At 41.0% G+C, this 26,159-nt stretch overlaps 1 protein-coding gene across 1 annotated transcript in view; it reads right to left on the reverse strand.

Annotated features, from left to right (window-relative positions):
* LOC106567522 (follistatin-related protein 4) overlaps positions 1–26,159 on the reverse strand; it is a 226,182-nt gene that overhangs the window by 55,559 nt on the left and 144,464 nt on the right. Inside the window, exons 5-6 of the mRNA XM_014136869.3 lie at positions 7,095–7,285; positions 4,414–4,534 (exon numbers count right to left, since the gene is read on the reverse strand). Coding sequence (XP_013992344.1) covers positions 4,414–4,534; positions 7,095–7,285 — 312 coding nt within the window. The remainder of the gene's footprint in view (positions 1–4,413; positions 4,535–7,094; positions 7,286–26,159) is intronic.

Genomic DNA, 26,159 nt, shown 5'->3' on the forward strand with positions numbered 1-26,159 from the left:
TGTTTTTTTGTAAGCTCTTTTTATGTTTATTTGAGGCCCAGCTCTCCACAACAGTTTGGGCTGATCAGAGGAACACTTTCTCTGTGACAAACTCTCTACTCCGGAGGAGGGGGGGAGACACACGACACACGCCCCTGCTGTTTCAAAGTTGTAGCGGGAGCAATGAAGCTCACAAAATGTGTCAATCAATGGAGGCATGATAATGAATTATTTCCTTGCTGGAGCGAGAGTTGGAGGGAAAGATAAAAGAAGACCCCATGCTGTGCTGCTAACAGCCGGGGGGCCTCAGTGTGTGAATAACGGTGTGCCGGAGCCTGAGGACTGCTAGCAAAAATGTGATGGTGGAAAAACAACGAGATGGCAAGGAGGATGGAGGAGTAGTGGATTCTGGGTGTTCAGGGGTTAGAGGTCAGGCCGTGCTATTCCCAGGACACGACTCCGATAAATTAGAGAAGAACTATTAAAGGGGTCAAATTAAAATAGATATCACTATATTACTATATGACTGGTAGCACAACGGCTCTCAAGCGAATGTTCACCTTTTAAATTATCAACTCACTGATGATAATGGAGATAGGAAATATTAGAGTATTACATTAAGTTACAAGTGTTCTTTTATCACATCTTGTATTACATTTCCCCCGGTTAAGAGAGTCTTCTATTCAATCTCAAGGATTAGAGTTTGGATTGGAGAATATTAAGACTTTGAATTAAATAGTAAGTTCTCATGAGAAGAAAAGAAAGCCAAACATCCTTTCAGTGAACTCTGCGGAAGTTGTTGTATTTCACAATTCTTTTGGCTGGCAAACAACGAGTTTCCAACATTTGCCTTTAATTGGTTACAGGCTGACAAGCAACTGCTGTAACACTAATGCGCTACTTTTTCATCCCATTTATAGATTTATATCACTGTCTGTGTAAACAAGTGGATAAAGATTCTGTCAGCCTAACAGGGATATTGATTTTATTAGCATTATACTGCTCAAGCATCATTTGACATATGCTTGGATGTTTCTACTGTACAAAGAAAAAACCCAGTGGTATTTCACAATGTTGAAGATGTTGGCTCATATTTCTTATTTGAAATTTGATATTTATTGAAGTCTCCCGGTACAAAGATATTTTGCTTCGTCTTCCAGACATACATTGTACCTGTGCATTTTAGGCTCTGTGTATCAGGCAACTTAATGAGCGTAGACACATTCTTTCTGTACTGTCCATCTCTTCTCTTCTCTTCTCTCCTCTCTATATGGAGATGGCGGCATTGTTAAATGTCTCACAAAATAGATTATTCCAAGATCAGAGGTACCTACAGTTGCCATGGAGACTCACTTTGCTTGTCTCACTGCGTTATGCAGAACAGAGCAATCCTCTGGCTTCTTGCCGTTCACCGTCGGCCATATTTAAGGGGCGGATGAGAGAAACTGTAAAACGGTGAATGTGTGGAGGAAGAGATGTGGTGACAGGACATCCTCTGTTTCTGTCACACTCAGGGACAGAGACGGTTATTAAGGGCTAACACAGCAAGCTGACAGAATGTAATTACCCCAGCACACAGCTGACACAATGAATGTGCCGGAAACCATACAAATACGGTATTGGCAATTAGCCGTGAAGGCCATGGAGTCGTCTAATGAGCCTTCAAATAAAACACCAACGTGGAACAGAGAGGAGCTGGAAGAGAGGAGCCAACCTGAGAGGGAGGCAGGTGGAATAGACCTTAAGTACAGTTATCTTAAGTCACTCTCTACTATGTGCTTAGCTATGGATATTTCACCACTCACTGCAGGCTACAACGTCATGGGTGGGTTACTTGTTAGACAATGACATGCAGATATGATCGAGGTTGTCCACAGTGTCAGCTTATAATCTAAATTTAGGCTATTTTTCACTTACTGGAAAAGTCAGAAAACCATGAAAAATGTGCTGCGACAGCTTTACGGTGACGGACAGAAGCTTTGTCTTTCAATGAGTGGGTTTAATTAACTATGCCTTTGCGAATGTAGTCATTTGCATCCCTTGAAAAGCTGTGATCTCCTTGTGATAAGCATACCCTTCTGATGGCCTGTGTAATCTCCACCTGTGGAGGATAAGCATCACAGGCAGACAGGGGACTGGCGCATGCCGCTCTTCCTGACCTACACCCTACACGGTCATTCATGCCCCTCCACCGCAAAGCCTGCCCCTTAGTACATTCCACCACACGCACACGCACGCACGCACGCACACGGACCCCTTTTCCTAGCCAATTACACTTGTCTCCCTTTCTTTCCCGCTTTCTTTCTTTCCCTCCTTCCCCCCCTGACCGCTCTCTCCTCCCTCTCTGCCACCACACTCTGTTTCAGCCACTTGATTAATTAAGCAGATCTGCTGACGGTGCCTGCCAGCTCAGCTCACCATGTCCTTATAATTCCACTATTAACGGCAGCCATGAAAAACAAATAGACTCCCAGCGAAGGGAGCTCTGGGCACAATGCCCCCAACTCCAGCATTCCCCCTCTCCTCTCCCTTCCCTTATCCTCTTCACTCCGCCCCATATGGATGCTTCTTTTCCACTCCCCTGGGGCACTACAGTGCATCCCTCCTGCAGTAGAAAAGGTTTACAATGTTAAAGGGAGTACTACCACAGTATGTATCTGCACGTCTGGACAAGCATCTGCTTCAATGGCTAAAGCACATGTGGACCATGAGGTTAATGTATCAGTTCACTCTAATAACAGCACATGTGTACCAGCCGTTCTCTAGCATGATCTACATTCACATTGGGTATTTTTTATTGAACCGTTATTTATGGAATAGATAAATACTACACTCTACCCACTGGGAACACACTGGTTGAGTCACTGTTGTTCCCATGTCTTTTCAACAAAATGACGTTGAAACAACGTGGAATAGAGGTTGAATTGACATCTGTGCCCAGTGTGTAGGGCACTCACAGAGCACATCTTAGAGTCATTATACCTTTATCTCAGCACCTCCATAGGCACTGCGGCAGAGACGTGCGTTATTCAATGGCCATTACTTATTCTCCTTTGTGAAGAACAAGAGGTCTCTTCTTCCTTTGACTGAGTTGAGCTCTCCAAACTTTTCATCATTAGTCATGAATACTACTTTCCAACATTTCGTTAAATACTCATTAGGCAAAGATTCAAGTAGATATTTTTTTTCTGACTGTGATTATAGCTGTACAGTTAAGCCCTCCTGTACAGCAAAGCCATCCTGACAGACCAGGGTAAAGGATAAAGCGAGAAGATGTTGGAGAGAGAGAAAAAAAGGAAACAACAACGCTGTGCTGAACTGCTACTGTCAGACGCCTAAGTAGATCACTGCAAATACTATCACTTCCTGAAGGGGGTGTCTAGAGCCAAACTGAACTCCCAGCTTTGGAATGGAATTTGTCTGCCTGCTATGGAACAGAACACTCTCTCTACACAACAGCATCTGCAGAACGGGGCTTAACATTGAGTATTGCTGCCCAGTGTATCTACCAAGCATGGCATCTACAGGGGGAGGTTGTGTAGAAACACCTGAGCTTCCTGGCATCTCAACTTAAATTTCCCTCAAGGGAGAACAACTCATCTCAGGAACATCCATCCATAGCACATAAGCCATAAACCTCCTCTTAATAAAACATTCCCACTCTTTGTTTTAGTCTTATGCAGCACAACAGTTAACCTTGAACAATGTCTGATCAATCACATGTTTTATTAGTCCCAACCCTCTCCTTCACCTCCCTGTTAAACCCCTTACACCTTCCTCAAAACAGACCCACCGCCAGCCATTCTCACAGCCCATCTGGATGCTAAAAGGAAAGTAACTGTATAATGACAACAATGATTCCACTAAAACCCAGTCATTACTATGGTTAATGACTGTTGAGGCTTAATGGACCTGTGTTTTTGCCCCTATTGTGAAAACCTTCAAAATGGTGCCATGCCGCCTACTGCTAATGTCCTGATTTATCGGCTTTGTCCAATTGGATGGACTGGCCATACAGGTCTGGGCTGCGCATTTTGGTGCTCAGGTCGCATATTGTGTTTCTAATCACACTGGCTGAAATGTATGGTGTATAGATATCCTCTCAGAGGTAAAGCAACCTCAGTGATAGGGGTTGCTCTGTCATCTTCTGTTCTAGCCCAAATCCAGGCTGCCATATTGGCTGTGCGAATAGGCTTTATTAGGCCTGATGACCAGGTGCTCTCAACCACGGCTCACAGCTCAGAGGCCCATAATGATGCCTGGCCTGGCAAACAGGGCAGAGGATTGCAGGATTACTGGATTGCAGCGCAGCCTGAGTCAGGTTTATCTGGTCTGATCCGGTCTTATCCTGATGGGATGGGCTGAGAGAGGGAGGGAGGGAGAGAGAGAGAGAGAGAGACTGAGAGGGAGGTGGGGATTTAAAGCTGGACTTACGAAAAGCGGTGTAGAACTCGTGCAGAGTGAGGTGTCCGTCGTTGTTGTAATCATCGTATCGGAGCAGGTCCTGCATGGTGCACTCCAGCAGATTGTCTTCTAGGTGCTCCTTCATAGAGATCTGGACAGGAGGATGGAAACCATAGACTGTATTACATTCTATTATTCACATTCTAGTTCTATGGATATAAACCATAGGACTAAGTCAGATAAAGTACATTATAACAACTGTCTTCCTTCATTCACTTAACGGTCTTACATCTTCTCTTAACCCTTATTTTAGCCTTGTTCTATCCTATATTTAATTCCCTTTGGAAAAAGTACAGGTGCAAACTATGCTTCTGGTGAGACTGGCCCCATTCTGTACATCTATAGAGGGAAGGAGAACCAACGTGTAGAGCTAGTCAAATACTGCTTAATTAACATACAGATATATATATATATATATATATATCTATATATATATATATATATAACTGATCATGACATTTAGTGACATCTTATTTCTATTTCTTTGATTTCTCTGATCTTGGATGGATATTTCTCCCTTAAAAAAATGTAAATGTCTCTTTAAAGATTTCTTGGCTACGTGTCAACATTAATAATTGCCAAGTATGATTTGATCAGATCTTCAATCAAATCTTCTAAACTGCTGAGATGTGAGAAATAGTTCATAATGTATTTCATGTCGGTCCTGTCTCCTCAAAGTAGAAAGGTGCAAATTGTCCGTCCCAAATGACACCCTATTCCATATATAGATTTAAAAGTAGTGTACAATTATATAGCGAAAAGGGTGCCATTTGGATGTAGGCAAAGTATTTTATTTTAGTTTCATGAGACATTGAGTGATGTCAATTAGCAACCTGTTCTGTAAGCTAATAAAACACGACAGCTATTTGTCACAACACTGCATCTAAATAATTGGAAGTATCTACCTTCTAAAAAAAGATCACGAACCTAAACAGTGCTTTAATGCAGAAACCAACACATTCTCAAGTTCTCGCATGTCACTCCACTCGGCACACTCCCCTGGCTTCCACACCGTGGTGCTTGCCTACGGAGCAACATGAGGAACTGTGCCTCTCTACCTTCAGGCTATGCTCAAACCCTGCCAGTGGAGGCTCCTAAGAGGAAAAAGGGGTATTGTAAAACATTTAAAAAGTTTTCCTAAATATAATCATGTCACCAAATAAATGATTAAAACACACTATTTTGCTAGGAAGGTCTACAGTAGCCTCAACAGCACTCTATAGGGAAGCACAATGGTGTAGCCGGAGGACAGCTAGCTTCCGCCCTCCTCTGGGTACATTGACTTCAATACAAACCGAGGAGGCTCATGGTTCACAGTAATTATGACAACTTCTGGAGGACGTCCTCCAGGCTATCAGAGCTCTTTCAGCATGAACAGACATGTTGTCCACCCAATCAAAGGATCAGAGAATGATCTAGTACTGAAAGCATAAGCTACAGCTAGCTAGAACTGCCGTGTATAAAATATGGTGATTAGTTGACTCAAAGAGAGAGAAAGAAAATAGTTAAACAGTGTTGAACAAATTAATTTCTTCCAAAATGAAGGAGAAACAATAGAGAAATAGAGAGAGATTGTCATTTTTTTTCACTTTCAGTTTCAGTTTCACTAGCAAATTCAACAAGCTAGTATAGCCTGCTGAAACACCCTGCTCAAACAGAGGGATGCTATGTTAGCTAGCTGGCTATGACTATCCAACACAACACTGGAACTCTTCCAAGTCAAGGTCATCTTTTCGTATTACTAATTTATTGTCACCGGGGCCCGCTGTTGTAACTGCTTACTGACTGTACACTGTAACTTTACTGCATGATTGTAGCGGGTTTACTAACACGTTAGTTATATTAGCTATGTTAACTATGGTGACCATGACGTAGGCTGTGTGTAGCGGTTTGGCTTGGAAAGTGTTTTGTTGCCTGGTCACATACAGCTGATGTGTTGCGCGTTGAAGTCCACAAGCGAAGGGAAGAGCTGAGAGGAGGAGAGCGCATAGATGCAACAAGGAATACAAAGTGGCTGCTTTGAAAGGGAACTGGGTTTACGCGTGATCAGGGGTGTATTCATTCAGCCGATTCTGGTGAAAAAGGTTTCTTAAACGGAAGCAAATGGAACAAAACAGTGATAAACATACCTGAATTTGTCCAATAGAAACTCTTGTTGGACTAATGATTACACCATATATCAGCTAGATGCAGGCAAGAGTGTGCAAGGCGGTATTAAATGTCACTGTCAGTCCATGTGTCACTGTCTGTGACCTCAAATTTGCCTCTCAACCTGTGTGCACCTACGTTGTAAACTTTCATTCATAGGCTAGGTTGTAGCAACCTCATGATGGGTGTAGGGAAAATTTGAGTAGCATGTAGTAGCTTAAACTTATCGCTGTTACATTGAACTGGGTGAATGGAATATGAATGAGAGACATCCACAACGCTGCAATAGAAATAAGGCCATGGCTCATAAAAAAATGTTGTTGGTCCCCCCTCATCTTAAACGGCACTGACCGCCACTAAACCCTACACCCCAACCCGAGCACCTTCTGGCATAGGACTAGTAGAAGTAGATCACCCATGGATGGAGATGCATCCAATTAACACCAGTTAGTGTGGCTCTGATGCCCACCTTAATCCAATTCTCACCCCAGAGAAGTACCCACCTGTTCAAGCTCGTCGCTGCACAGACGGCCATCCCCGTCCATGTCCAGGTACTTAAACATGGTGTCCACCAGGGCTCTCTTCTGGTCCATGTCTCTCTTAATGCTCCTGCCCCCGCCATTCAGGCCTTTAGGCTGCATATCCAGCAGCATACTCTTCAGCTTGTTGTAATCTGCCATGGTGCACGTGTCTCCTATAACAACACAATACAGACTTTAAATTAACCTCAATTAAGTTATAATGACCTTACCACTGCAGGACTAAATGATTTTGGGGGATGGTTAAGTGTGTAAGAGTGAGTATATTAAATGTGTGTGTGTGTGTGTGTGTGTGTGTGTGTGTGTGTGTGTGTGTGTGTGTGTGTGTGTGTGTGTGTGTGTGTGTGTGTGTGTGTGTGTGTGTGTGTGTGTGTGTGTGTGTGTGTGTGTGCGTGTGTGCGTGCATGGGTTCTTGCTTGCTTGAGTGCGTGTTGCAGTGTGCGTGTGTGTGTGCTTGCATAATGTGTTTTCGCGCAGGGGGTCCAATTAATTATGTATAATCCTCCAATCCACATGAAAACAAAAGGTAAACATCCTCATTGAGATGCTTTGGACAGTTTTGTCCTCTTTCACTTGCTGAGGGATTTAACACCACATGTTTCAAACACAGCATCACATCCTGCCTGACTGCTCAGCACTCTGTCTCCCAGCCCACTAATAAATATGTGCAGAGGAATGGAGGAGCCCTGATTAATCAAGTGCAGCTGAGAGTGTGTTTATTCCTTACTTGAAATAAAATTGTGCAAACACAGGCCACCCGCTGTGGGCATCTTTAGGACTTGATGTGAATGGAGAGCATTGCTCCACTCCCCCCTTCCTCCCCCTTCCTTCCACCAGCTGCCTGTGAGAGTTGACAGGAGGTGGGAGGGGTGCCTGTGTATCTCCGCCAAGTGATGAGCGCACCAAATATTAAAAGCTCATTGATATGAATAAGTCATTAGAAAATGTCTCCCGATCTCTGCGAAGAGCCATACCCCCTCCTGCGTGATTGCAATGCCTGATTGCAATGCCTAATTCAGAATAGACATCAACATCAATTACAGCTAATAAATACCACAGAAAGACAACAGTGTACAAGATGCAGGCATCCAAAGCGTCCAACCTGCATCCCCCTGGTTCCCCCACCCCACTGTAGCACTGATGCCTCAATGTCCTATCCGTTCACCCTCATGTCACTTCTAAACTCAACAAGAGTTCTGTTAAGCCTCTAAAAGGGAGAAATGTCTCCTACATTACGTCACGTTTCGTGGCTTTTTGGTGAAGCATGCTGCCTGATGTGGCTCAGTTGGTAGAGCATGGTGTTTGCAATGCCAGGGTTGTGGGTTCAATTCCCACGGGGAGCCAGTGGAGAAAAAAATTTATGAAATGTGTGCATTCACTACTGTAAGTTGCTCTGGGTAAGAGTGTCTGCTAAATGACTAAAATGTAAATTGGGTTCCTTTCTCTTCAGTGACAGGAGGGTTAACTTACATGCTACGTGAATTGTTAGCAACTCTCTTTGGAACACACGACCGACCCAAACTTTAAAACACTTTTACCAGCTCTATTTTGCCTACCCGCTGCATTGTCTGTATGACCTGCCGCTGGCACTGCTCTGGTGCTATCCATTAGCATGACAAGGGGTCATTTCAATGCACCAGCCCTTTCTCTCTGACTGCATTCAGTGGCTGATCAATCATTGATCAACCTGCCACGAAGAAAGGGAGGGATTCAATTTTCGACTTTTCAAATCGGGTAATGAAGTACATCTATCAAGGCGACTTTGTGAGGAGAAAGGTCGACGGTGATATGGGTTAAGTTGTTATGACACACTATTAATCCAAGATCCTCGCTTTTTTCGGGGTAAAGATCTTATGACCTTTCACAGACACACCCCACTATCCGCATCAGTCCGAGGCGTGTGAGCAGCAATAACGTCAAGGTCTCGGCTAAATCCCTGTTCAATGTTATTCCTTCTAGGGGGAATGGAGTGTGCCACTTGTTGAGATGAATGTCCTTACTTTCCCTCAATGATGTCCTACTACCAGTAAGTCTTTCTTATTCTGCTGAAGACAGCAGCTGAGGGGCTGAAATTCACATTACTCCTTGTTTGAAATGTTAGCTGTTTAAAGATGCACTCCAGAGCTTTTGTAGTTTTGAAAGTGGTGCTCACTTTCAAAAGGGAGTAATGAATGATCTACGGGACTTTAATGAGAACCAGCCAACCTTTTGATACAGGATGCAGTGATGCATATTAAAACTGTCACCTGTGATCAAGCGAAGAGCGCTATGGTAGATGGCATCCAAAGGTTTAAGAGTAGGGGCTGCTGCATTCAGATAAATGGTGTCACCATAGTCAAGACCTGGCAGGAATGTTGACTGTACAATCTGCTTTCTGCTGTTTAGGGAGAGGCATGATCTATTTCTATAAAAGAAGCCTACTTTAAATCTCTAGCTTATCCATATGTTTTTTAAATATCAAATTATTGTTAAACTAAAAGCCCAGAAAAATATAGGTGGGAACCTACCTGATTAAAGAACCATCCATTGCATAAATGTGTAAGCCATCTGAAATACTTCTATGCGAATGACAAAATAGCATACATTTAGTATTTCCGGCATTAAGTAACAATTTTACCCATGCGGGACACCTTTAGTAATATCAACATAACTGCATACAGATATATTTTAGGGAACTAGTGATTTTTTTATATATATATATATTTTTTTCTCCAACCTTTATTTAACTAGGTAAGTCAGATAAAACACAATAAATGTACAAAGACATAACCCAAACTAAAGAATGGACTAACTATTAAAAAAAAACTACTAAAAATAATCACATTTAATTGAAAGAGTAGGTGTCTGAAGGCCTCTCATGAGCGGTTCTTAGCATCAGATCCAAGAGAGTAAAAGCTTGTTCTAATACATCAACTGTTGAAATCTTACTACAATCCCTCAAGGGTGTGAGCAGCGCTCCTGTTTGATTTATGACGGCTTGACCTCCATGGGCTGAGATGATTGGGTTATTTAAGCCATGCCATCTGTGTCCTGCTAATGGTAAAAGATTGACTTGCCTCTTAGGTAATTATGGAGATGATAGATCCTTTCCTCATACGTGAGGGACATCAGGTCAAAAGTAACTGTGAATCAAAGCATGGACCAGGGGTCCTTTGAGGGTTATCTGTTGCATGGACATTACCCTCATTGAGACATGAGCCCATTAAATACTTGCCTGTTTAATTTAGACATAAGTCTTCACAGTGACAGCCTATAACTATGGCCCAAAGCCAACTAAAGTAGCCTGCGATGCAGCATCTAACGGGAGCCACATACTGTATGAGAGAGAACTCTACTTCTGTTCTCAATCTGGCTGGGTAAATAAAGTGTACGCAGACAAAAGACAATCAACAACAGAGAGGCCATTTCAAAATCTCATCTCTCTTTTCAGCCCAACTCAGCAAATCCTAAATCTATGCTGTTACAAAGCTGCAAGAATTTGACTGTAGTGAAACTGGACTGTTTGTCGTAAGAGCTTTGCCAAGGGAAAATTATAACATTTGTTTTGTGAAAATTGTTCTGAGGGACAAAAACGACAATGGGTGTTTATCAGAAGAGCAAGCCAAAAGGAAAGGCAAGCTACATAAGCGAAGCAATCAATGTTCCAAACACGCTTTGAGACCCCAATGTTCATATTATTTAAGTGGTGGTGCCATGGTGTCATGCCTTAAGTATTGCTATTTGCAGAACAGCAATACTTAATGATATATGTTTACTTCTATTGGCATTTGTTTAATTAATCCATTCTCTGAAAAATCTGTAATCTCCCAATAGCAATGCCATGTTGCGTAGCAAGTTGCCCAGAAACTCTCAATTGGGACAGATTGAGCTTTTGACAGAGCTCAGGAAAGTGTATTCCCAGCTAGCATATAATATTCTGAGAACTATATGTTTCTTAGAGCTTGGTGAGAGCATGGTTGTCCTATGGTTAGTTCCCGGTTAGTTCAAACATGGTTACATTTCATTTCAATTTTGGTAATGTTCTTGGAATATGTTCTGGTTTGACATTGGAAATGTTCTCAAATAGTTCAGAGAATGTAAAGAAACAATATTTTTTTGTGGGAATTTCAGTACTTCAGCATAACATTTCCTACAGGTTTTCTCATGATTCTATTTAAAGTCATGTTGTCAAAATGTTCAGAGAACGTTAAGAAAATTTGCATATAAAAACACAAGAAAACATTAATAACGTTCAGAGAATATTCTAAGAATTGTATTTAAAAACACACATTTGTTCTCAGAACGTGAAGAAAATGTCCATAAAAAAAACACAATACTTTCAGAACGTTCAGAGAATGTTCTAAGAATGTTATTTAAAAACATATACATTCGGTTATAAGCATCAACAAAACGCTCTCTAAATGTTCACTTCTATTCTCAGAACTTTAAAAAATGTAATCTGTTTCACCGGTCAGGAAACGTATGGCTTCGTATCCATGACCAATGTGAAACCAAAAACCTAGGTACCCACAACTTCCAAGGAACCAAATGTGCTAGCTGGGTTATATCATATTATAATATTGTCACGTCCTGACCATAGAAAGCTGTTATTTTCTATGGTAGAGTAGGTCAGGGCGTGACAGTTTTTTTTTCTAGTTTAGATTTTCTATGTCGTTATGTTCTAGTTTTGTATATTTATGTCGGGTTTTTGTTTGGGATGATCTCCAATTAGAGGCAGCTGGTCATCATTGTCTCTAATTGGAGATCATACTTAAGTAGGTGTTTTTCCCACCTGGGTTTGTGGGAGATTGTTTTGAGTTAGTGTATGTTTCACCTCTGCGTCACGGTTTGTTGTTTTGTTCTTTAGTTATTTTGTATGTATTGCATAGTTTCACTGTTCAATAAAATATATGGAACGATAATCATGCTGCGCTTTGGTCCGCTCCTTCATCATACAATAACCATGACAAATATTTTCAGATCAATGCCATTGATTCGGAGGACAGTAGTTTGACAACCATTGAGAAGTAATCTCAATAGCTCTCCCAACATTTTAGTCACGTCTTACATTTCCAAATGATGCCATTAGATTAGCTGAGTAAAGACATCCAGTCTTCCCCCATATGTTCTGCCGTCAGGATGTGTGTGTGCTTGGCAAACCTTATCTGACTCACTGCACCTTGGGACAGGCTAAATGAGAACTCATTGCAACATGAGAGTTATTGGCAGAGCAGTGAAGGAGAAATACTATAGAGGACTGACTGCTGTGGAAACCTACAGTGCTCAAACCGTGCATCGGTACTATATGTGACTCGTTTCAGGAAACTAGGCGTATGTCGCGCATCACTACTTCACAGGAGAGGCATTTGAACGTAAACATTTTCTAAAATCAAAATGCCTTCTGGAACATGTGAACTTTCATGTGTCTTAATAACAAACTTGTATGCCATCTGTAAATACAAATAAAATGGTTAAATTGCGAGCCCAGTTGGTTTAGCCACGGAAAAAGACAGGAACCGTCCCGATTGCCATGATTGGCTGAGATAATGGAAGGACTGGACATGCCGAGAGATGAGTTTGGATTGGTCTGCCATGAAGCACACTTCTGTCTATAACATGAGCAGGTGCGTATGTGTAGGTACTCCTTTCTAACACAGTTTTTTTGAAAGATATCACGAAGAACTGCAAAAGTGTTACTTATGCTCTCCCCTTTCTGGAAGACTGAGTTTTGAAATCAGTGGAATGCCCGGTGGAAGCAGAGTACGATAACCAAGGAGATAGAGAAAATTGAAGCGTTTGATTGCAAAAGCGGAGGGAGTCCAAAAGAGAACACAGAAGGTCTGTTGTATAAAACACCTGTCTCTGGATTACATCTTCAAACTAAGGGCAACCATGGCATCCGTGACAGAGAGGGAGAAGCATTTATCCATGTATATGGGTAATAGAGTCTAGCTAGCTACATTTTCAGATATTATACATTTATAATTTTGTCAAAAGTCATTTTCATTGCAAGTTAAAGCGTACTGAAGGTGGCCAGCTAAAGTTAGCTGGCTGGCTGGCTCGCTAGTTCAAATTATGTGTATGATGTGTGTAGTAATATTATTTGTATCTCAGAGCAATTTGTATTGCTAGTTATAGCATAATGTTAGCTAGCTAACATTGAACCTAGTTGGTTTGCTTTAGCTACCTGTAGATTCATGCAGGGTAGTAACATTATGAGTTGGGATTATGGTTCATTGTTTAGCTAGCTACACCATGAAAGCAACTATTTCACTGTACCATTTACACCTTCTGTATCCTGTGCATGTGACAAATAAACTTAGATTTTATTTGATATAGTGTGTCTTTACCAGAGATGGTAATGTGAAAAACAACATGACCTGCACTAAAGTCAAATTAGGATATAACGTTAGGCCAACGAGACAGTGTCCAAGTTCTACATTTCTCTGGTAGAATGCCCTATTTTATTTTTTCACACTCACGACCATGAGCTATTTTCTGTAATTAGCTTGCCATTAATTTGTAAATAATGATCTTGTTGTGAGTTGAATTATTAATTAATTTTTAAAACTAGATATAAAGTTAAGACATTGTCAGCTATATGATATAGTCATTATTTGAACTGGCTAGCCAACTAACTTCATGTTAGCTAGCTAGCAAGTTGGAAACAAACCAAAATATTGTTTAGAAAGTTGCTTTTAGTTGCCTGGTTTGCTAGATTGACATGTACTTAGTTTTAAAAGGGATGGGTTTATTGGTCTTAAAATACACTAGTTGTACTATTTCGGACCCCCAGGCAGCTGATGTCATGCAGCCTGTCGCTTTTGTGTTTATATTTTTCATAACGACAACGACAAGTTTGATGTCGGACGACAATATAATGCTCATGATGTCCCTGCGACAATTGTATACAGACATGTCGATAGAAGTAGTATAAACCATCTTTTAGTCTTGAAATCTGTTGTTTGGTACACTACCATACTTACTGTTTAGCACATGACCTCACATGTGAATCCTTAAAGAGATGGGTGGGGCTAAGACTTAAGATGGTGTGAACAATGCTGAATAGGTGTAGACAAAGAAGAGCTCTCCAGAAGGTGTACCAAAATATTCAAGGGCCATTTTCTCAAAAGTGGGGTAAGTTTGAAAGCAGAATTACTTTCCCATTGTTCCTCAACTATAATGTATGATATACCATTTTCTAGCTGAGTCTTTACTTTTATGCAATGTAAAAAACACAATTTCAAATTTTGCCACATAGGATCGAATAGAGCCAGTCGGTCACATATGCTAGCAGCACCTCTCTCTCCGTTTCTACATTCTCCCAGTTTAAAATCCCACGTATAAAATATTTTGTGGAGTCTTGATCAAATAGTTATCCAAGTAATAGCCCAGTTCAACTTCAAAGTACAAAACAAGGCTTTAGTGATATAAGACAGGAATATGTCTCAATTTCCAAATGGCTGAACACCAACACTTGGCAATCCTTAACATTTTTTTAAAATAAAATAAAATAAAAAATACTTGGTAATACTGAATTGGGCGGATCTAAAATGGAATGTGCAAACAAACACTTTACAGACATAAGTTAATAGCATTCAAAAGTAATCAAATGTACTCTGTTATGCAGGATGGCCCACATGAGAGGAAGGAGAAGAAAACATCTTGTGAAAAATTAAGAATATGGGCATTAGATTGTGTCTGCAGTTACAGAGGTAGAAAAGCAATAAAAAACGATCGCTTCACTAGCATCATAACTGCACTGATTCCAACCTAAACAAATCCTTCTACTGTAATGAGAATGAATTCTTGAAATTGTTGTAGAAATCAGAATAGGAAAGTAGCCATCCCGATATACACATTATATTACTATTTTCCCACAGGGCAGAAAAGTACAGTAATCACAAACTATTAAACACCTTTTTCTACTTTACAATCAAGTTCAATCATGGTCCATCACGCCCCCCTTTGTGAGTGTTTATGACGCACTGCAGGTGTAATGTACAGTCCGGTGACTTTCACAGTCATTACTCCTTCTATGAATCCCTACCTACACCACCTTACACTTTACCAATATGTTTCTCAACCACCCAGTTAAATCACCAACACAATCAAACCCAGAAATAAACCCCACCTGACAGTCCTTAAATAGAGTTGCACTTGCCCCTGCGATCGCTCCGCTTAGAGATTCAGAGTACAAGTGTAGGGCGTATATTAGATTTTTAGCATACATTTTTCCCACCATACCTTCAGTGTAAACTACAGTAATCTCCTGGCTTGTCCTGTCTGTTAGCTGAGCTGGGGCTGCAGACTGCCGTCTCAGGGGGAAAGAGGGTTTAAAATGCCTGGCTAGCTGCTTAGGACCGCAGCCTCAGCGAGACCCATCCATACTGAGACCAAAGCACAAACAGCCATCATTAGCCTGCTCCGTCACACTGGTGACCTTCAGAGGCTTGAAAGGGAGATGGTAAAATGACTTGGGGAAAGGTACAGAAACTACTGTGTGCACTGTTGCTACTGTTAGCTGGATGTAAACAATCAATGAATGTGAATCATATGTTTGAAATTAATATGGAAACCTAGCAACAAGATAAAAGATACAGAATGAACTGCAGAGGTGCTCATCAACTTGTGCCCGATTGCTTAGACTAGCTCAGTGTATAGCAGGGAGAGTGAGAAAGTTAATAACCAGTTGAGCTGACAGCCATTCTACAATATTTTGCTATGGTTTTAGTCATCAATCTAACACACCCATAGAAAGATATCATGACATTTAAACAGTGACCGTCCCTCCTATAGACAAGCGGAGAAGGACTATGTAAAGGGCCCTATTTTGTTGTTTTGAGCATATGCAATATGTTTGCCTCCAACCAAAACAAATGTTTGACTTCCACACAAAATTACTTCTTTACTTATTTTAGGTTTAAGGATGTGTGTAGATCGCATTCTTTATCGTAGAGCTATGAAAATGATGTATTTAGATCAGCCTGCTCGAGACAAATTCGGTGATTGCTTTGCCATGTCTGTGCCGTAAATTAGTCGAGCTAAGACAAATGTTTTTATAAAGGACCACCCCCTTGACGCAACGTTGCGCCGACCGCCAGAAGAAGGCAAATACACGTTTAGGACGTTGACATGGTCATAGGTAGGTCTGGATGGCTATCTTCTGACTTCTAAAACGGTGAGAAATCAATCAAATCTCTAATCTAAACATATACATATTTATTTAAGCAATTCTAGGGCCCGATTTCGGGGACTGTCAGCTTAAGAGGATTTATTAAATAAAAGACATTTACAGTACTTGGATGATACAGTTCAACTTTGGACAGAAAATATTTTTTGACTTTCAATAAATGAGTGATTAAAAATGACAGTATAGGCTAACAAAACTACTCTTCAGCTGTTGACCAGGAGGTAAAATAACAAGGACAATTGTTCCTCTCTTTTTGCTACAGTATGAGCAGGTACCTGACTCTGGAAAAGCATTATGTTCATTTACAATACAGTGGAATAGCAAAGCAGTAAGAAGACAAAATTAAGAAAAGAAAGTGAGAGGGCAAAGAAAACATAAGGGAACAGCCCTTTCAATCTCTCATGACTTCCATAGTCAGAAAGAGAAAGAGAGATGCTGTATCTCCCTTTCATCTCAGAGTTTTGTCTTTCAACTAAATTTTTATCTTTGACTGTTTGCCTTAAAGAGGAGTTTTCATCTTCTTTCTTCCTTGCTGCTGCACTGAGAGGACATTTTTCTCATGTAAATGTGGCAGCTTCAACAGCTAAGTAACTACCCCCATGCATATCTACCTGCCCGGAATGTGCAAGGATGACACTTAAATGCAATATCATTAATATACTTCAGTCGTATGACATTGATTTAAGACAGGGCTCTTTTTTTAAAGGTGTGAGAAAAAAAAATCAGAAAACTTTTTTACAGATGCTTAGATAACCTGCTTTAACACTTGAAAAGAGAATAATCACATTTCCATATATTTTTTGGAAAGGAGGGTATGGAGATTAGGTGGTAGGCAACTGTCATAGCATCCATTTGTTTTACTTTTGTGAATAACTTTGTATAGGTAGATATACTTTGTTGAAAACACATTTGAGCTCAATTATGTACGGCCCAATATCAATGCTTGATTTGCAGTATAGTTCAAGCCAGTTGTTTATCCTGTTTCAGCTCTAGGTTTGTTTCTTTGATTCTTATTCAAAAGAAGGCCAAGTAGTTTGCTGTTTGATTTCCATGTTTCAATCCCCATATCTACACAATCATGTTCCCTTTCACCACATTAAGCAATTATTGGAAGCTCATTTCAATTTGTGCTTATGAAAAGCTGCAATTACTGTGTGTTCCAATTTACAGATAAACAATTACAGTATGATAATGTTTGCTACAGAATAACTGTAATGTTTGGTAGCAACTTTAACAAAAGTACACTGTATAATTCTCATTATACTTTGGATACTTCTTAACCTACCATGTCAGTATTTCACAAATACAATTTGTTCTCAGTTATCAACTTCAGTGAATGAAGGATACTGAAATACCCAATGATGGCATATCTATTTTTAACAACAAAGTCAAAAGATTATGAAAAAGTATGCCAACTTTGTTTTATCAAAAACATATCAACCTAGTTAAATTGTGTTCTAATATGTCTACTCTTCACTTTTCTGAAATAACCATACAGTACTTACCAAACTCAGACACAGAGCCAAGCGCAGTGTGAGTTTTCAGAGACCACCAGAGCTTCCATTAGGCTAAAACATCTGCCAGTGAACGCCAACTCTCACTAATGCCATGGACTTTGCTATTGACCCATGAAACCATTACTCTCTGATGCAACCTTCAGGGGCAATTGTAGAATAAGCTGTTCGTATGACAGGTAATATAAGTTGACTGCACAAACACCTCTGGGGAGGAGGTGCAATCTTTCCTCAAGCACAGTAGGCCAACACAGGTTACTGCATTCATACTGCTGGCTGATATGAAAGAGCACCTTCTGTCATGCAAGAATCCTGGTTTTAAATTGAACAAAAATGCCAGAATTTAGATATTTTTTTGGGCATTCACATCCCTTCTGGCACTCCATTAATGAGCAATATTTTCCTTGTCATAGATTGTCTCCATTTATTTGATGAGGAAAGATACCACCACCACTCCCAACTCCTATTGGTTGCCTGGAGGTGCGTTGCATTGGTAGCAGTGGATTGATGTCGAGTCATTAGTGGTTTACACTCGGAGCTCCTCAACCTCCTCCCTCTCTCTGCCAGCAGGTAGAAATAGTGTGAGGGAAAGTCATTAACCAGGGAACAGAACTAATGAAGGGATAAATTAACAAAACAACAAAGAAATACAGCATGGTTTACCCTGCCTGGCTCCTACCTGGCTGCAGGTTCGTTAAAATACTATCTGGGTCAGAAATGTCTGCAATGGGGAAGGAATCTTTGAGGAAATGCAAGAAACACATTTTTTGCCGATGTCTCATTGACTATTAATAATGAGCTGACCTGGTTGAACACAGTGAGTGATTCAGACCACACCACCTCATCTATATATAGAACTGTGTGAATGTTGAACAGGCAAATGTATCATTGGCCTGGCCAGTTAAGCATGCACCACTTCAACCATAGTCCCTTCAGAGAATTGCCTCTAAAACTCTGACTTTTTAGTGGCTCTGTGAAATTCTCTTTCACCCCCATGTTGTGAATCTATACCAGAATATGGATTCCCGCTGTTGGATGTATTTCCAACATTAGAATCTCATAACTGTGAGAGTCACTCTTTTAGCATGAGGTTGTCAGATAGAACGGCATGTTTCAAAGCAGGGGTCTAAAGCTATTAAAATACCCATTGGCTCCCTGTCCCCTCACGATCACCAGTCAAGCCTCTATCCCCCAAGCCTGTCACTCACACCAACAAATTTAAGAGGGGGTAATCTCAGAGGTCCATGGAATTGACTTCAAAATGGACGCAACACGATTCATTCTCTTATTTTTTTCCTTTCCCCCACCTCTTCTCAGGGGCTTCGTCATTAGGCCCGGGCTTGACAACGCAGGCTAAATGAACAGGAGACTCAGACAGGGAGGAATGTGGGTCAGGATGATAATATGCAACACACAATGGCAGCAGAAGCACTGTTTCCCCCGGAGCTACAGCCTCTCCATCCCACAGCCCCCCTGATCATCCAAGTGACAAATTTGAGAACATGGAGGAAGAGGAGTCCAACGACAGATACCCTAATTAAAAAACCTGACAAAAGTTTGTAGGTCCTCTGCGCCCGTAATATATCTAGATTAAAGACTGTGTCTGTAATGAAAACAAACAGACACACTCCTTGGGGAAACAGCAGAGCAGAATGCAGTCTGATATTATTAGAGATTGTTGCAGTGTGGAAAGGCCTCATACTCAGCAGAAAAACAAGAATAGGCCTTCTATTCAATGTACCCTTCAATGCTGAAATGCTTTGGCTGATTCCTGTCCTTAAGAGATGGTTAAAAGGCTCAGACCTGTGTTCAAATACTATTTAGGAGATGTCAATTACTTTCACAGACATTTTTAATTATGTTTTTGGATATTTCTTCTTTAAAAATACCAGTGGTTGAATATTGGAATGTATTTCAAAATACACTAGGAAAATATTGACTTGTATTTTCAAATACAAATATTTAAATACTCCATAAATATTAAATACTCCCAGGTCTGTTTGGTCCTAGGGGTATTTTAAATACTGTATTTGTAAATAAGTATTTGAAAATAGTTTCATAAACTTCAATAATAAGTAGCTGATTTGGCCACATTATGTGGAAATACTCAAATACACAGAAAATACGTATTTAAATAAAAAAATACTTAAATATGCATGGTTTTGAACCCAGGTCTGTCTAGGCTACCCACAATAAACTATTTTGATGTTTTCGGTATTTTCAAAATGTGTTTGTGATGGGTAAAATGAGACATAGAATTATAAGAAAGCTCATGAGAATTCTCATTACAAACCATTAGCATCCTCATCATCAACCCATACTACTGTGTCCCGTCTTTGTTTTACCAACTTGTCATCATTCTGAGCAAGAATCCTTATCCCCTTCCAGCAGTTGAGCTATGTTGTCTCTCTTGAGCCTTTTGATATTCTAAAATAATGAATCATTAGGGAAACGAACACGTTTAAAAAACAACCAATTACCAGCCCAAACACAGGATTAAGGCTACAGTATCACTCAGCCTCACTGGGGTACAGGGAGGTGGTACAAATTACTAGTTGTCAGATTAATAATTAATTAAAGCCAAGTAAAATAATCCACAGAGTCCCTGGTCACAAGAGGGACTTTGATTAAAAAAGAAACCGTAGTAGTCTAGTTTGACATTTTGTAATACCTTACGCTGTAAAATTATGTTTTGTAATACTTTACGCTGTAAAATTAAGTCAGGTTGAATAAATTGCTTTGCTGCTTTGGTAAAAACATAAAAGTAGACTCAACACATTTATTAACTTGTTGTTGAACTAAAATGTGCTACCATTTGGAAATCATTATCGGTTTCTGTAAAATACTGAAACAACGTGTACATCCAACCTCTAATGGCTCAATGGTTACAAATGCAAATGTTTTATGTCTGTAAGGACTTTCTATTTAATGTCAGCCATCTTGATTATATTTTAATTAAGGAGAGATAATCGTATTAAGCTTGCCAGCCCAATTCTCTGATTAAATCTAGGCTGTCTCCTTTGTAGATAGACTAATAGATTATATTAATCCAACAGTGGACTGCACTCATGTTCTCAAGAGTGTTCTCAAAATACCATTAGAGAAAGTGTTATCAGATACTGTTCTATTGTTGATGACAAGCCAACACATTTATCTTTGTTAGCATGACATGCATCATTTATTCCTCATGTATATGTACAGCACCAGTCAAAAGTTTGGACACACCTACTCATTCAAGGGTTTTTCTCCATTTTTACTATTTTCTACATTGTAGAATGATAATGAAGACTTCAAAACTATGAAATAACACATATGGAATCATGTAGTAACCAACAAAGTGTTAAACAAATCAAAATATATTTTATATTTGAGATTCATCAAAGAAGCCACCCTGTGCCTTGATAACAAATTTGGACACTCTTGGCATTCTCTCAACCAGCATCATGAGGTAGTCACCTGGAATGAATTTCAATTAACAGGTGTGCCTTGTTAAAAGTTAATTTATGGAATTTCTTTCCTTCTTAATGCATTTGAGACAATCAGTTGTGTTGTGACAAGGTAGGGGGTATATAGAAGATAGCCCTATTTTGTTAAAGACCAAGTCCATGTTGTGGCAAGAATAGCTCAAATAAGCAAAGAGAAATGACAGACCATCATTAGTTTAAGACATGAAGGTCAGTTAATCCAGAAAATGTCAAGAACTTTGAAAGTTTCTTCAAGTGCAGTCGGAAAAACCATGAAGCGCTATGATGAACCTTGCTCTCATGAGGACTGTCACAAGAAAGGAAGACCCAGAGTTACCTTTGCTGCAGAGGATAAGTTCATTAGCCTCATATATCTTCAAACAACTGCACCTCAGATTGCACCTCATCGAGTTCAAGTAACAGACACATCTTAACATCAACTGTTCAGAGGTGACTGCGTGAATCAGGCCTTCATGGTAGAATTGCTGCAAAGAAACCACTACTTGAGGATACCAATAAGAAGAAGAGACTTGCTTGGGCCAAGACACACGAGCAATGGACATTAGACCGGTGGAAATCTGTCCTTTGTCTGATGAGTCCAAATTTGAGATTTTTGGTTCCAACCGCAGTGTCTTTGTGAGACGCAGACTAAGTGAACGGATGATCTCCGCATCTGTGGTTCCCACCGTGAAGCATGGAGGAGGAGGTGTGATGGTGTGGGGTGCTTTGCTGGTTGCACTGTCGTGATTTATTTAGAATTCAAGGCACACTTAACCAGCATGGCCACCACAGCATTCTGCAGCGATACGCCATCCCATCTGGTTTGCGCTTAGTGTTACTATCATTTGTTTTTCAACAAGAAAATGACCCAACACACCTCCAGGCTGTGTAAGGGCTATTTGACCAAGAAGGAGAGTGATGGAGTGCTGCATCAGATGACCTGGCCTCCACAATCACCCAACCTTAACCCAATTGAGATGGTTCAGGATGAATTGGACCACAGAGTGAAGGAAAAGCAGCCAATGTGGGAACTCCTTCAAGATAACCTCCTTCAAAATAACATTTATTACTGCTAGACGGTTGCTGTTTATAACTCCAGACTGTTTGCATGATGAGAGTCTGCTGTCCTGAGGCACATCTCTGCCTGTTTAGATGCTGGCCGAAGAGAAAAAGGAGCAGGAGAGAGAAAAAGGAGAAAAGTTGTCAATTTCAACTAAGTGAGAAAAGATTGCTGCTTAAGACTGCTACAAATGTTGCTGATGCAGTCAAATTGTAATTGGCTGTACCAGAGCCATATTTTACATGAAATGTAATGTCAGATGTGTAATTTTGCTGTGAGGTCCCATTGGTGATACGCTCATCTGCTAAGTGAAGCGATGTGCAACACCAGGGGCTTAAATTAAAGAACAGTAAAGATAATTGAAGTTGTAGCATGGCATGAACGTATTAGATATGACATACTTTGGCCACAGATCAAAGACACTTCATATTGTCCCTGCCAACGAACAGGTGTTTCTAGGTAGGGGAGGTCAGTTCGGGACAACTGGTATGTGTCCCAAATGGCACCCTATTCCCTGTATAGTGCACTCTTTTTGACAAGAACCCTATGGGGGCTTTGGTCAAAATTAGTGCACTAAATAGGGAATAGGGTGCAATTTGGTTAGCTCACCTGCTCTTCTTCCTACAGTATCACAGGTGAACACAGATGTGCACACTCAAAGCTAGCATTTCAGATTAGTTATGGATTTTGAAGAGAATAAGACATTACCATGAGGAATTCGCACCATTCACACACATCCACATGAATTCACATAAAGAGGTGAGCGTAAACACATGTTTTGTTAATACGGTAGACACCGGCTAGGACAGATTATGTATTGCTGCAATGTTATGCAGTACGGAAGAAATTACTTATGGCATCGGTGGCAGAGTATCACCTTCCCAACGTCACATGCCTTGGGTTTTATAATAATAATAATAATAATAGTAATAATAATAGTCATTTTAATATCACCACCACCCCTTCGCCAGCAGACAGTCATGCAGCAGAGTCAGAGACGTGAGGTGGAAACATCATGGACGCCTGCCTGGCGCGTCGACCAGGAGGGAAGGAAGGGATACTGTAACGTTGGCGGTGTGTCACAAATGGCACCCTATCCCCTGGTCAAAAGTAGTGTACTACATAAGGAATAGGGTACCATTTGGGACGCATCACTGTGATCTGAGCGCCCCTGTTCCCCTGCTCTCCTTTCAGTACCACGACAAGCTCATTCCCTTCTGCTCCAACAGCTGCAGCTCTCGGCCGTGACTCGGTACATGCCAGGGATCAGTCACTTCATGATTTAATAAGTCAAAAGACACTTTGACTTTGCCGTTGTTTCTCAAAGCACCCCTCCGCCTCCTTCGCCCCCCCCCCCCACTCCTGCCCGTCATCGATGTGTGTAGTGAGTAAAGTAGGATGGCAGTCTTAACCCGGCCTGTAAATAATGCACATCTCACAAAGCCCTGGTTCGAACCTGCCGGGGGAATTACCCAGATGTCTGGGCACCTGGTAATAGAATTTAAATGCTGCCAGTTGTCATGCTTGCTCGCTTCAATTTACTGTTGAAGTAAACAGGTTTCAATTCCACTTTATTTTGGCCGTGTGTGAAATCAATCTTTGTTTAATTGTTCCCTGTTACTTCAGGGGCTCGTGCCATTTTGACTAATAGCCTTGTAGTGAAAACGTTGAGGGACACAGGAAGAGGGCCAGTGTTGATAGGGTGAACTAGCCTTATGTTACTAGCTAGCTATAGCTCCTCTATGTCATGCACTGCCATAGAGCGGCCATCACATGTTCTTATATAAGTCACATCTAAATTTCAAATGTGGCATCTTGATTGATGAATGATATTCATGAAGGTTCCCAGATGTGTCTGGAATTATCATAAAATTGTGCTGAATATATGCAGATTGATCTAACGTGACATCTTGAATCAGATACATAGCCAGAAATAATAATAGCAAGTGTCATTAAACGGTGCTTTAAAGCAAATTTCCATACACACTTACTCACATTTGGGCCCTTATTTGTCAGCTATTGCAGAAATTTCGATACCTTCCTGGAATTTTGAGGACCGTAGTGATAAAGGTGAGGTTTTTAATTATTTCCGAGATGGGTGAAGTTGAACAGTCTCTCCTCCAGTCTAGTGTATTAGTCTCATGTAGTCAGTATAAATAAAAAAGACAGCAGCAGCTCACATCTCAGTGAGAAAGCTCCCCAACTCCATCCAGAAGACACTCACTCTACCAACCTGGGTCCCAGGGACACCCACCGTAGACACAAGTTGCATCCCAAATGGCACCCTATTCCCTATGTCGTGCACTGTTTTGACCAGAGCCCGGTGGCCCTACTTTAACTAGAGCTCTACTCAAAAGTAGTGCATTATATAGGGACTAGGTTGCCATTTGGTATGCCCCCCCAAACTCTCCACTCACTACCACCTGATCCAGGACGAACCAGATGACGGCAGCGTGTCTGACACCACAGGTGCTTTTGATGTTGTACAGATGCTCTGCTGAGCAAGAGGCGCGTGAGTGACTGACAAGCTGACCACACGTCAGATACTGCTGCCTGGGCTACGAGAGAAAACATGGCTGGCCTGACTGATGACGGGCGGCAGGAGAACTACAAGGATCCCAATATGTAGGGCTGCGTCCCAAATGGCACTCTATTCCCTATGTGGTGTGCTACTTTTGACCAGGGCCCATAGGGATCCCTGGTCAAAAGTAGTGCACTATGTAGGGAAGAGGGTGTCATTTGGGATGCATACATAATACACTCCCAAAGTGCTACACACAGAAAGGATACTGACATCAAAGCCGTCCCGGCAGCTGCTCTCAAAACAACCATGTCAGAAGATCACAGATAGTTGGTGATGGAGCAAATGAGTGTATCTTCCTGGAGGAGAGAGTTGATGAATCAACGACGATACTCTAGATCCCTTTGTTGGTGTGTGTGCTGTACTGTGTGCTGTAGCCTTCTCCATCGTAGGCCAACCCCATGTTGAAATGATGACTGAAAGTCAAAACTCATCGGGCTACTCATTAAATTAAATTACAGGTGTGTTATAATAATTATGACTGGTATTGTAGGGCAATGTTGCGCGTAAAGACCATATAACTCTGATGAGAAATCATTTCAACTGATTATGTAGTATCACCTGCAATGGTTAACGACACATATTTACAATCGCCTGATACCGCTACCATATCAGAACAAGAATATCGCTTGGCAAACATTTCCATAGTACACACTGGGTGTGCTGCTGCCAGCGGCCCTGAAATGATGAACAGTGTTTGCATAGGGCAATATTTTTCTACCTGGAATGCCGTTGCTCTTTTACACAGCTCTGTCCTGGAGCCTGTCTTGCTCTTTGGAGGGATCATCATGCAATCTCTACCATATTGTCCTCGGGCACCTCCACTCAAGTGGAATCCTATTCATCAGCGACCTAAATGAGCTCGCAGCACTGTCCCTCCCCAGAACACACCCAGGCTGCATCCGGAATTGCACTCTATTCCCTTTATAGAGCATTACTTTTGACCACATTCCTATGAGTCCTGGTCAAAAGTAGTGCTCTATAAAGGGAATACAGTGGCATTTGAGATGCAAACACTGTCCCTCCACACATACCCAGACCAGGGTAATGGAGACAGCAGCTCATCCTTAAATGATGCCTAGATGATGCCATCTGAACCCAGTAAGCTACAATAGGCTATACACTCCTTCGCGGGACATGGTGGCACCGCAACAAAATGGAAAATACAAAATGTATATTGTAACTAAATAATTGGGAAAGAAGTTCCTATACAAAATGTTTCCTGTACAGTTGCGTGG

Source organism: Salmo salar, chromosome 13, assembly GCF_965601325.2.
Source record: "Salmo salar chromosome 13, fSalSal1, whole genome shotgun sequence".
Lineage (NCBI taxonomy): Eukaryota > Metazoa > Chordata > Actinopteri > Salmoniformes > Salmonidae > Salmo > Salmo salar.